The sequence below is a fragment of the Melanerpes formicivorus genome, unplaced genomic scaffold, assembly GCF_026170545.1.
Source record: "Melanerpes formicivorus ecotype bairdi unplaced genomic scaffold, bMelFor1.0.p_v2 SCAF_171, whole genome shotgun sequence".
Taxonomy (NCBI): Eukaryota; Metazoa; Chordata; class Aves; order Piciformes; family Picidae; genus Melanerpes; species Melanerpes formicivorus.
The window spans coordinates 269,924-282,766 of record NW_027142523.1 but is presented as its reverse complement, the minus strand read 5'-3'; the positions used below and the strand labels follow the sequence as shown (position 1 = coordinate 282,766).

At 60.8% G+C, this 12,843-nt stretch overlaps 1 protein-coding gene across 2 annotated transcripts in view; it reads right to left on the bottom strand.

Moving 5' to 3' along the window:
• Window positions 1-12,843, bottom strand: part of ATAD1 (ATPase family AAA domain containing 1) — a 32,321-nt gene that overhangs the window by 2,273 nt on the left and 17,205 nt on the right. For both annotated transcript variants that reach the window (XM_068169206.1, XM_068169204.1), the window contains exons 6-9: window positions 9,615-9,721; window positions 6,983-7,072; window positions 4,278-4,328; window positions 1,312-1,448 (exon numbers count right to left, since the gene is read on the bottom strand). In XM_068169206.1, coding sequence (XP_068025307.1) covers window positions 1,312-1,448; window positions 4,278-4,328; window positions 6,983-7,072; window positions 9,615-9,721 — 385 coding nt within the window. The remainder of the gene's footprint in view (window positions 1-1,311; window positions 1,449-4,277; window positions 4,329-6,982; window positions 7,073-9,614; window positions 9,722-12,843) is intronic.

The window sequence follows — 12,843 nt, the reverse complement described above, 5'->3', positions numbered from 1 at the left end:
GCACGGTGCCTGCCAGGGCGAGGAGGCAGCCAGGAGAACATCACAGCCAGGGCAGCCTGGCAGGGCCTGGCCAGCAGGCAAGGCTGGCAGTGCAGCATGGGGATGGAGGGCACCTCGTGCTTTGGACCACCTCAAGCTCAGAACCACAGAAGCATCTGATTGCACAAGAGCTTTAAATCACCCAGACCAACCAGACTCCAGCTCTGCCAAGGCTGGGGCTGAGCCATGGCCCTCAGCACCACAGCTCTGCAGCTCCACCAGCTGCCTGGGCAGCCTGTGACAGGCTTTGAGAACCCTGCCAGGGAACAAGTTTCTCCTCATGTCCAACCTAAATCTCCCCTGGTGCAATTTGAGGCCATTCCCTCTCCTCCTACCACTTGTTCCTAGGGAGCAGAGCCCAGCCCCCAGCTGGCTGCAGCCTCCTCTCAGGAGCTGCAGAGAGCAAGGAGCTCTCCCTCAGCCTCCTCTGCTCCACACTCAACCCCCCCAGCTCCCTCAGCTGCTCCTCCCCAGCCCTCTTCTCCACACCCTTCCCCAGCTCTCTTGCCCTTCTCTGGCCCTGCTCCAGCCCTCCAGCTCCTGCTGCCAGGGAGGGCCCAGAGCTGAAGGCAGCACTCAAGCTGTGGCCTCCCTAGTGCCCAGCCCAGGGCACAATCCCTGCCCTGCTCCTGCTGCCCACACCATTGCTGCTCCAGGCCAGGCTGCTGCTGCCCTTCTTGCCCCCCTGGGCACTGCTGCCTCCTCTCCAGCTGCTGCCACCCAGCACCCCCAGGGCCTTTCCTGCTGGGCACTTTCCAGCCCCTCTGCCCCCAGCCTGGAGCCTTCCTGGGGTTGTTGTGACCCAGGTGCAGCACTCAGCACTTGGCCTTGTTGAGCCTCATCCCATTGGCCTCATCCCATGGCTGCAGCCTGGCCAGGTCCCTCTGCAGAGCCTCCCTACCCTGCAGCAGCCCAGCACTGCCACCCAAGGCAGTGTCACCTGAGGCTGCCTCAGTCCCCTGGTGCAGATCTTTGCTGAAGATATCAAACAGACCTGGCCAGCAGCTGGAGCTATCTCCATTCCCCTCCACTCTGGGCTTGCCACCTCAGCAGCTGGCTGCCATGCCCTGCCTGCTGGGCTGGCTGTGGGGGCTTGGCTGCCCTGTGCCAGCTGGTCACTCCCAGGAGAGCTGCCCTCCGGGGATCACAGCCAAAGCTTCGCAGCCCCTGCCAACCCTCAGCTCTACCCAGCCAAGAGGAACTGGCTGGCCAGGGTGGAGGAGCAGCAGGAGCATGCAGAGGTGCTGTGCAGCTGCCCCAAGGCCCCCTCACCTGTCCTCCTGGCAGGCAGAGTTGACGTACTCCCTGACGCAGAGCAGCACGGCGTCGCGGCACATCTCCTTCAGGTCGCTGCCCGAGAAGCCGTCCGTCTCCTTGGCCACCTCCAGCAGGTCCACGTGCCTGTCCACCTGCCAGCAAGCACAGCTCACAGCATGGCAGGGACCCAAAGACACCCTCAAGGCCAAGCCCCTGCCAGAGCACAGGTCCCACAGGAACACCTCCAGGCAGGGCTGCAAAGGCTCCAGAGCAGGAGGCTCCACAACCTCTCTGGGCAGCCTGCTCCAGGCCTCTGGCAGCCTCCCAGGCAGGAAGTTCCTCCTCCTGCTGAGCTGCAACCTCCTGGCCTGCACTTTCCATCCCTTGCCCCTTGGCCTATGCCAGGGCACAGTGAGCAGAGCCTGGCCCTGGCCCTTCCTTCCTGCCCCCCAGCCCTCAGCTCTTGACAGACATTGAGCAGATCCCTCTCAGCCTTCTCCTCTCCAGCCTCAGCAGCCCCAGGGCTCTCAGCCTCTCCTCAGCAGCAGTGCTCCAGGCCCTTCAGCAGCCTTGCAGCCCTCCCTTGGCCTCTCCCCAGCAGATCCCTGTCCCTGCTGAGCTGGGGAGCCCAGAGCTGGCTGCAATCTTGCAGCTGGGGCCTCAGCAGGGCAGAGCAGAGGGGGAGGAGAAGCTCCCTGGCTCTGCTGGCCACACTCTGCTGAGTGCAGCCCAGGAGCCCCTTGGCCTTCTTGGCCCCCAGGGCACACTGCTGTGCCCTGCAGACCTTGCTGCCCCCCAGCACTCCCAGGTGCTTCTCCTTGGGGCTGCTCTCCAGCAGATCCCCTCCCAGCTGTGCTGCTGCAGGTTATTCTTCCTGCCCAGCTGCAGGGCTCTGCTCTCATCCTTGCTGAGCCTCAGCAGGTTCCTCCCTGCCCAGCTCTCAGCCTGTCCAAGGCTCTGAATGGCCTCACAGCCTTCAGGTGACTCAGCCAAGCTTCCCAGTGTCAGCAGCAGACTTGCTGAGCAGACTCTGTCAGTCTGTCTGTCTGTTCCCTCATCCATGTCACTGATGAAGATGTAGAACAGCACAGACCCAGCCCTGATCCCTGGGGGATCCACTGCTCACAGCTCTGCAGCTGGATCCCTCTCAGTGTCTGCTCTTCTGTCCCAAGCCTCCTGAGCTTGCTCTCAAGGCTGCTATGGGAGACAGTGGCAAAGGCTTTGCTAAGCTCAAGGCAGCCTACCCCCCTGGCCTGCCTGCACCTCCCCCTTCAGTCAGGACATCACAGAAGGCTGTGAGATTAGCCTGACCTCCCCTCTGCAGCCTCTCTCTATGACCACCAAAGGCACACAACAGCCTCCTCCTGGTGTTGCTCCTGACTGCCCTAAGAACTTTCTCAGCCTTCATTTTCCTTTAGCTTTCAGAATAAAAGGTCCTTTTGCTGAGCTCTCCAAAGAGTTCCCTGCACACAGTGAAACCAAACAAAACTCTGGGGCTGAGCAAAAAACACCCCCAGAAAAACAGGAAAGAAGAGGCAACCAAAAACTAACCTCCACATTCCCAAATCCCAACGTGGAGGGGCTGGGAGGGAGCTCTGGGCATCCCCCAGCCCCTGCCCCAGCAGGGCACCCACAGCACCCTGCCCAGCAGCACAGTGCCCAGGGGGGGTTGGAAGCTCTCCACACCAGGAGACTCCACAACCTCTCTGGGCAGCCTGCTCCAGGCCTCCAGCAGCCTCACAACAAACAACTTTCTCCTCCTGCTCAGCTCCAACCTCCTGCCTGCCACTCTGTGCCCCTTGCCCCTTGGCCTGGCCCTGGGCACCACTCAGCAGAGCCTGGCCCCATGCTAGCTCTGCCAAGGCTGAGGCTGAGCCATGGCCCTCAGCACCACAGCTCTGCAGCCCTGAAGCACCTCCAGGGATGAGGATTGCACCACCCCCCTGGGCAGCCTGGGCCAGGGGCTGAAAACCCCTTCAGAGAAGTTTCTTCTGCTGTCCAACCTAAAGCTCCCCTGGGGCAACTTGAGGCCATGTCCTCTCCTCCTGTCCCTTGCTCCTAGGGAGCAGAGCCCAACCCCCAGCTGGCTGCAGCCTCCTCTCAGGAGCTGCAGAGAGCAAGGAGGTCTCCCTCAGCCTCCTCTGCTCCACACTCAACCCCCCCAGCTCCCTCAGCTGCTCCTCCCCAGCCCTCTTCTCCACACCCTTCCCCAGCCCTCTTGCCCTCCTCTGGCCCTGCTCCAGCCCTCCAGCTCCTGCTGGCAGGGAGGGCCCAGAGCTGAAGGCAGCACTCAAGCTGTGGCCTCCCCAGTGCCCAGCCCAGGGCACAATCCCTGCCCTGCTCCTGCTGCCCACACCATTGCTGCTCCAGGCCAGGCTGCTGCTGCCCTTCTTGCCCCCCTGGGCACTGCTGCCTCCTCTCCAGCTGCTGCCACCCAGCACCCCCAGGGCCTTCCTCTGCTAGGCAGAAAGCTGCCACAAGCTTGTGTCCATGGGGTTGTTGTGTCCCAAGTGCAGGACCACCATAATCCAACACCTAGAGCAGCTTTACCCTGAAGGAAAAGTGAAGCAGGGATGAGAAGTGTCACAGCTCTCAGCCTGACTGGACAGAGGGAAACCAGAACTCAGAAGCTCTCCTCCTTGCTTCCTGATCTCTTGAAGCTTCCTCCACTGACCAAGGTGATAGGCAAAGGTGATTCCCCTTCAGCAGTGTTGGGGCCATAGCAAGGAGATGGAGAGTCCTCTTCCTCAGAGCTGACACAGCCCTAGCCTGCTGCTCACACCCTAGCCTTGTGCTAAACCCAGGAGGCAACTCTCCTGCTTGGCTTCAGCAGCACATCCCAAAGCACAGGTGGCTCCTCAGTTACCACCCTGGCAGATCACCTCCACCTCACTCCAGGCCAGTCAGGAAAGGAGCTCTGTGCAGCTCCCCAGCCTGCCCTCCTGGCCTGAGCCACACAGCACACCCAGGGGGCCACTTACATTTTCATTCTTCAAGATCAGCTTCAAGATGGCTTCTCTCTGTTTCAGGGCCTGAGACAAAAGAGAGGAAAAGCTCTCAGAGTACAAAACCCAAATGCATGGAAGGTTGGAACATCTGCCTCCAGGCTGCTCAGGGACACCAGCTGAGCCCTCAGCCTGGGGATCCAGAGTGACAGAATGGGTTGGGTTGGAAGGGACCCTAAAGACCACCCAGTTCCAACCCCCTCCCCCCAGCCCAGCCTGCTCCAGGCCTCATCCAGCCTGGCCTGCAACCCCTCCAGGCAGGAGGCAGCCACAGCCTCCCTGGGCAGCCTGTGCCAGGCTCTCCCCAGCCTCACTCTCAGCAATTTCTTCCTCCTCTCCACTCTCAGTCTCTCCTCTCCCAGCTCAAAGCCATTGTCCCTGGGCCTGGCACTCCCAGCCCTTCTCCAGAGTCCCTCCCCAGCTCTCCTGGAGCCCTTCAGCTCCTGCAAGGCTGCTCTGAGGTCTGCCTGCAGCCTTCTCCTCTCCAGGCTGCACAGCCCCAGCTCTCCCAGCCTGGCCCCACAGGGGAGGTTCTGCAGCCTCTGCTCATCTCTGTGGCCTCCTCTGGAGCCTCTCCAGCAGCTCCAGGTCCTTCTTGTGCTGGGGGCCCCAGAGCTGGAGGCAGTGCTGCAGGTGGGCTCTGAGCAGAGCAGAGGGGCAGAATCCCCTCCCTGTGCTGCTGCTCTCCCTGCTCTGGCTGCAGCTCAGCACTCAGCTGGCTCTGGGCTGCCAGGGACCACTGCTGGCTCCTGGGGACTCTGTCACCACCTGGCACCCCCAAGGCCTTCTCCTGCAGGCTGCTCTCAGCCTCTCCTCCCCCAGCCTGGATCTGTGCTGGGGATTGCCCTTCTTGAGCTGGGGAGCCCAGAGCCAGACAGTACCCCAGGTGAGGCCTCACCAGGGCAGAGGGGCAGGAGCACCTCCCTTGACCTGCTGGCCACACTCCTCTTGATGCAGCCCAGGATGCCCTTGGCCTTCTTGTCCTGCTGGCTCAGGAGCATCCTGCTGCCTGCCAGGTCCTTCCATTCAGAGATGCTCTCCAAGAGGTCAGCCCCCAGGCTGCACTGCTGCAAGGGGCTGTCCTTCCCCAGCTGCAGGACTTGCCCCTTGCCCTTCATGAGTGTCACTGGAGTGGCAGATGGCTGCTCCCTGGCCTCCTCAGGAGGAGGAGAAGGGGCAGGAGGGGCAGGGGTGTGCAGGCCCCGGGCAGGCAGCTGGGCTGAGCGGTGACTAAGCCTCCAAAGCTTCTTGTTCCCAGCTGCACCTGCCCAGCAGGGCTGGAGCCCATCCCAGCATGGCTCTGCCAAGAGGGCTCCTCTCTTGCACAACCAGCCAGAGAGCTGCTCCTCCAGTCTGGGCCCTGAGCTGCTGCATGGAAGTGAAAAACTGCTGCAGCCAAAAGGCAGTGGCCACAGCCAGGCCCCAGCTCCCCTGACAGAGGCACCAAAAGAGACCTCTGACAGCACCAAGTGTGGCCAGGAGGCTTGAGCCACCTTGCAAAGGGTGAGGACAGCAAAAGAGGCAGCCAGGGTAACCTGGTGATGGCTGGCATCATTGATAAAGATCTTCATGAGTGCATAAATCACAGCAGAAGCCTTTCCCAGGCTGCTTGCAGTGCCTGGCTGTGGGAAGGGCCGAGAAGGACACAGGCTCTGGAAGGCTGCCTTCATTCCTCCCTCAGAATGAAAGGTGGTGTGGTGAGAAGGGGAGGATGGCAGGCAAGAGGGACCTGCTTCTTGGGACTATCTGATCTGGCTGCCACCCCTCCTGCAGGCAAGGCTGGGAGGCCACTCTCGTGCTTTTGGTGGCTGCCTTCAAGTGAACACTGAGTTCTCCTCAGTAGCTGAGCCAAGATGAAGCCCAAGGGTGAGAAGCCCTCAGAGGACACAGAGTTGGTTCAGGTAACTACCCAAGGACTCAAGATCTCTGCAAGAGACTTCCCATGAAGATGCCAAGTTCTGTGCATGCTTCTAACAGACCACAAGGACATCAAAAGGACCCAGGAACACAGAGTGCTGTGGGCTGGGAGGGAGCTCCAGAGCTCAGCCAGCCCAGGCCCCTGCACTCAGCAGGGACATCCTCCACTGGAGCAGGCTGCCCAGAGCCCTCTCCAGCCTCCCCTGCAATAGCTCCAGGCAGGGAGCCTCAACCACCTCCCTGGGCAGCCTGCTGCAGTGCTCCAGCAGCCTCCTGGGGCAGAACTTGTTCCTCACATCCAATCTCAATCTGCTCTGCTCTGCTTTGCAGCCCTTGCCCCTGCTCCTGTCATTGCTGGCCCTTGGGAACTGTCTCTCTGCAGCCTTCTTGTAGCCTCTTCAGGTCCTGGCAGGCTGCTCTGAGGTCTGCCTGAAGCCTTCTCTTCTCCAGGCTGAACACCCCCAGCTCCCTCAGCCTGTGCCCAGAGCAGAGGTGTGATTTTCATGGCACTTCTCTGGACCCTCTCCATCAGGTCCATCTCTCTCTTGTGTTAAGGCCTCCAGAGGTGGCCACAGCCCTGCAAGTGAGGTCTCAGCAGAGCAGAGCAGGGGGGCAGGATCCCCACTCTCCATCTCTGGCCACACTGCTTTGGATGCAGAGGTGCTCCAATCCCCTGATCCCTGCTGTGGCCCCCTCAAGACACAGGTTCCCTGGCTGACAAAGCTCCTGGAGCTCTGGAGCTGAGGCCAGGCCAGGGGACTTACAGGCTGGTTGATGTGGAAGCGAGTTGGCATCCTCCTCATGATGGCAGAGTCCAGGTCCTGGGGCCGGTTGGTGGCTCCCATCACTATCACCTGTGTGCAGCAACAGATGAAACCAGTCAGCCTGAAACCAGCTTTTGAAAACATCCCTGGAGGGGAGTTTCAAAACCCTTGGATCAAGAACATCAACATCCAAAGGAGTTGCACAAGGCTGCTTGCTGCTGCCTTCAGAATGAGGCAGCTCAGCAGAGCAGCAGCACCACGCAGCAGCCCCCAGTGGAGACTCCCCCAGCAGCCCCAGCCCCTTCCCTGCCCACTTGGAAAGTTCAAAGCCCCAGCAGTAACCCAAAACCTCCCCCTCCTGTGCCATGCTGTTCTCTCTGCAGCTTCTGGTGGTCTGGAAGGGCCCTGCAAGGAGACACTTTGCTAAGGTATTAAGAAATGTGTGGCAGGTGAGGGCTCTGAGGGAAACTGAAGGCCAAGCAGCTGAGCAGGCAGGCCAAAGACACACCAAAACACAGGGCATGGGACTGCTGGAGAGAGCCCAGAGGAGGCCACAGGGATGCTCCCAGGGCTGGAGCAGCTCTGCTGTGAGCACAGGCTGAGGGAGCTGGGGCTGTGCAGCCTGCAGAGGAGAAGGCTCCAGGGGGACCTCAGAGCTGCTGCCAGGACCTGAAGGGATCCTGCAGGAAGGCTGCAGAGAGACTTTGCCTGAGGGGGTCTGAGACAGGGCAAGGGGGAAGGGTCTGAAGCTGAGGCAGAGCAGGGTCAGAGTGGAGCTGGGGAAGAAGTTCTTTAGCAGGAGGCTGCTGAGACTCTGGCCCAGGCTGCCCAGGGAGGCTGTGGCTGCCTCCTGCCTGGAGGTGTTCCAGGCCAGGCTGGATGAGGCCTGGAGCAGCTGATGTAGAGGCTGCAGGGAGACCCTAGAGCAGCCTTCCAGGATTTGAAGAGGACCTCCAGGAGAGCTGGGGAAGGACTTCTAACAAAGGCCTGGAAGGACATGATGAGGGGTGGCAGTGACAGACTGAAGAAGCTGGACTGAGATGAGACATTAAGTCAGAGCCCTTCCCTGTGCTGGTGGTGAGGCAGTGCACAGGCAGCCCAGAGAATCTGGGGAGGCTCCAAGCCTGGCAGTACTGAAAGGCAGGGTGGCTGGGGCCTGGAGCAAGCTGGCTTAGGAGGAGGTGACCCTGCCCATGGCAGGGGCTTGGAACTGGATGATCTTGAAGGTCCCTTTCAACCCAAACCATTCTGTGCCTCTGGGGCCCAGCCCATGGCAGGGGGGTTGGAGGAGATGCCCTTTGGGGTCCCCTCCAAGCTGGGCCACTCTGAGGTGCAGTGACAAAACGTTGGTTTTCCTTCTTTAATCATCCAGAGAAGCTTTAAAAGGCAGAAGGAAGCTGTGTGCAGTGCAGCAGCAGTGCAGGAGCACAGCTCAGCTCCTTGGGCTCCCTTCCAGGTGAGAGCAAACTGGCTCCCATTCAGCTCAGCTCTGCTCTCTCAGCTGTGCTGCTAAGTTATGTACAGGGCAAACACTCAAGGCACCCAAGTGACAAATGCCAGGGCAATTAACCTCTTATCAATAGCCCTTTCCTGACCTGCTCCTGGCCCTTTGTCTGAGCTCAGCCCTGCCAAGGCAGGCCTGGCAGCTTGGCTGGTGGCAGAGCAGAGCCACCCTGCCACCTAGGGGTGGCACTGCACGGGGCCGAGAGGGCTCTGCTGCACCAGCCCTGGGGCAGTCCTCTCCTTCCCTGAGGCCCCCCAGTCCCAGAGAGCCAGGAACTGCTGGAGAGAGCCCAGGGCAGGCTGCAGAGCTGCTGAGGGGCCTGGAGCAGCTCTGGGAGCAGCAAAGGCTGAGAGCCCTGGGGCTGAGAGCCTGCAGAAGAGCAGCCCCAGAGGGCAGCTGAGCAATGCTCAGCAAGAGCTAAAGGAGCTGTGGGGGGCAAGAGGCTGGGGCCAGGCTCTGCTGAGTGGTGCCCAGGGCCAGGCCAAGGGGCAAGGGGCACAGAGTGGCAGCCAGGAGGGCACTCACTCCAAGAAGGGCATTGAGGTGCTGGAGCAGGTCCAGAGAGGGGCAATGGACAACAGATCTGGGGAGGAGCAGCTGAGGGAGCTGGGGTTTAGTGTGGAGAAGAGGAGGCTGAGGGGAGACCTCATGGCTCTCTGCAGCTCCCTGAAAGGAGGTTGCAACCAGGTAAGGGTCAGTCTCCTGCCTCATCCAGGCTCTTCCTAAACACCTCCAGGGATGGGGACTCCACCACCTCCCTGGGCAGCACATCCCCAGGGCCAATCTCTCCCTCTGGGAAGAACTTTCTCCTCACCTCCAGCCTAACCTCCCCTGGCACAGCTTGAGACTGTGTCCTCTTGTTCTGGTGCTGGCTGCCTGGGAGCAGAGCCCAACCCCCACCTGGCTCCAACCTCCCTGCAGGGAGTTGGAGAGAGCAAGAAGGTCTCTGAGCAAGATGATCTCTGAGGTCCCTTCCAGCCTGAGCCATTCTGGGATGCTCTGAACAGGCTGAGAGGTGAGGAGCCTCTGCTGGCAGGGACTGCTACAGGCAGCCTGCTCCTCTTGCCCCTGTCTCAATGCACACTCACCAGGAACCAGGCTCCTTTGCTGGCCAGCCTCTATACTCACCTGGCAGTTGTAGTCTGTGTCCAGCCCATCCCACAGGCTCATGAACTGAGCTTTCATCATTGCTGTAGCTTCGTGGTCAGAACTGGATCGATTTCTCAGGAAGGAATCTGGAAGGAAGGGTTCAGGAGCACAGTTTACCTCCCAGCCTGCCCCAGAAACCAGCCTGCTGGGTTCCTCCTGGGCACACCTCTGCTGCTCTTTATCTCCCCAACACCTTCCCTTCATGGACACTGACAACAAAGGAAAAACACTTCAGGTGATGGAGCTGAGGAGAGCTGAGACCTGACCACATTTCCAACTGCAGCACACCAGCAGGCTCCTACCAAGTGAGCCTGCCCTACAGCCTGGGCTCCAAACCTTCCCCTCCCCTGCCTGACTGTTGCAAGCCTGAAGGTGCTCAACCTCACCTCAGGAGGCTCAACAAGGCCAAGGGCAAGGTCCTGCAGCTGGCTCAGGGCAACCCCAGGCACCAACACAGGCTGGGCAGGGACTGGCTGGAGAGCAGCCCTGCAGGAAAGGCCTTGGGGGTGCTGGGGGAGGAGAAGCTCAGCAGGAGCCAGCAGGGAGCACTTGCAGCCCAGAGAGCCAAGCAGAGCCTGGGCTGCAGCAAGAGAAGTGTGGCCAGCAGGGCCAGGGAGGGGATTCTGCCCCTCTGCTCCACTCTGCTGAGCCCACAGCTGCAGCTCTGGGGCCAGTGCTGGAGCCCCCAGCACAGGAAGGCTCTGGAGGGGCTGGAAGGTGTCCAGAGCAGGGCCAGGAGGAGGAGCAGAGGGCTGGAGCTGCTCTGCTCTGCAGACAGCCTGAGGGAGTTGGGCTTGTGCAGGCTGGAGAGGAGAAGGCTCCCAGGAGACCTTCTGGTGGCCTTCCAGGATCTGCAGGGGGCTGCAAGCAAGCTGGGGAGGGACTATGGAGGGGGTGAGGGAGAGAGAGGAGTCTGGGACACCTCTGAGGGGGGCAGGAATCAGGCCTGGGACAGGGAGCCAGCAATGGGCACTGGCAGCCCAGAAGGCCAAGGGCAGCTCAGCTGCCAGTGCCCATTGGCAGAGGTAGAGGGAGAGGATCCTGCCCCTCTGCTCTGGGGTGTGAGGGAGGGATAGGAGTGGGGGGGATGGAGCAAAAGGAGAAGTGGGGAGCTGGAGCTTGGCTGTGAGGAAGAAGTTGTTGGCCAGGAGGGTGGTGAGAGCCTGGCCCAGGCTGCCCAGGGAGGTGGTGGAAGCCTCCTGCCTGGAGGTGTTTGCAGCCAGGCTGGAGGTGGCTGTGAGCAACCTGCTGTGGTGTGAGGTGTCCCTGCCCATGGCAGGGGGTTGGGGCTGGCTGAGCCTTGGGGTCCCTGCCAGCCCTGCCAGCTCTGTGAGGTCAAAGCACACAGGCAAGCAGCAAGCTGCAGCACTGAGGTAAAGCAAGCTGCAAGGCTGTTAGAGCTTTACCTCTGCCAGTGGCTCCCTAAAGGACTCCCAGCAGCAGCAAGCCCACATTTGTCACACCACTCCATAGGGCTGAAATGCATCTCAGAAGGCAGCCCCTTCCCCAGGCTACATTGGGAGGGTTAGAGCTCTGCCAGACTGTTACTGCAAGGTGTACAACTCCCTCTCTAGAAGCAGCAGTACCAAGGGCCAACCAGTTCAGAAGGACGTCAACCCTACCAAGCCCAAAGGCACTGCACAGCTGGCAGCTCTGCTGCCCTGCAGGCTCAACACCCTCCCCTACTGCCTCAGCCTTGTTCTAAACTTCTCTTTTGTTTTCCATTAGGTGTCCTCCCAGCAGAGGCACTGAGGGGGATTTCATAGCTCAGGCTGGGAAGGACCTCAGAACTCATCTGCTCCAGCCCCTGCCATGGGCAGGGACCCCTCCCACCAGCCCAGGCTCCTCCAGGCCTCATCCAGCCTGGCCTTGAACACCCCCAGGCAGGAGGCAGCCACAGCCTCCCTGGGCAGCCTGTGCCAGAGTCCCAGCAGCCTCACACTGAAGAACTTCTCCCTCAGCTCCACTCTAACACTGCTCTTCCTCAGCTTCCAAACCTTCCCCCTCAGCCTGGCTCAGACACTCTCAGGAAAAGTCTCTGCAGCCTCACTGCAGGAGCCCTTCAGGTAGTGGAAGCAGGCTCTAAGATGCTCCTCAGTCTTCTCCTCAACAAAAAGCAGCAGCAGCTGCTTCTGCCTGAGACATCCTCCCCTAAGAGCAGGAAGCAGCAGTGGCTGTGAGGGAAGAGGCTCCTGCTTTGGCCCCATGACTTGCCACAGCACTTCCATCCCTAACCTTTGTGCCATTCTCACTCCAAGGAACAGATGCCAGCAGCCCAGCTGAATTCCAGAAACACAGCATGTGAGGGGCTGGAAAGGACCTCCAGAGCTCCCCCAGGCCAAGGGCAGGGCACACAGCAACACAGCCAGGGGGGGTTGGAAGCTCTCCACAGAGGGAGACTCCACAACCCCCCTGGGCAGCCTGCTCCAGGCCTCTGGCACCCTCCCAGGGAAAAACTTCTCCCTCCTCTTCCCATGCAACTTCCTCTGCCTCAGCTTCCACCACTGCCCCTTGTGCTGGCACTGGGCAGCCCCCAGCAGAGCCTGGCTCCAGCCTCTGGGCACTGCCCCTGCACAGCTTTAGCCCCAGCAAGGAGCTCCCCTCTCAGGCTCCTCCTCTCCAAGCTCCAGAGCCCTCAGCTCCCTCAGGCTCTGCTCCTGAGGAAGATCTTCCACTGCCTGCAGCAGCTCTGTGCCTCTGCCATGGACTCTCTCCAGCACTTCCCTCAGTCCCTTCCTGACCTGAGGGGCTCAGACCTGGACACAAGATTCCAGCTGTGGCCTCAGCAGGGCAGAGCAGAGGGGCAGGAGAACCTCTCTGAATCTACTGTGTCCAGCTCTGGGCTCCTCAGGTCAGGAAAGAGGTTGAGCTGCTGGGAGGTGTCCAGAGAAGGGCAACAAAGCTGGGGAGGGGTCTGGGGCACAGCCCTGTGAGGAGAGGCTGAGGGAGCTGGGGTTGCTCAGCCTGGAGAAGAGGAGGCTCAGGGGAGACCTTCTTGCTCTCTCCAACTCCCTGCAGGGAGGTTGGAGCCAGGTGGGGGTTGGGCTCTGCTCCCAGGCAAGCAGCACCAGAACAAGAGGACACAGTCTCAAGCTGTGCCAGGGGAGGTTCAGGCTGGATGTTAGGAAGAAGTTCTTCCCAGAGAGAGTAATTGGCCCTGGGGATGTGCTGCCCAGGGAGGTAGTGGAGTCCCCATCCCTGGAGGTGT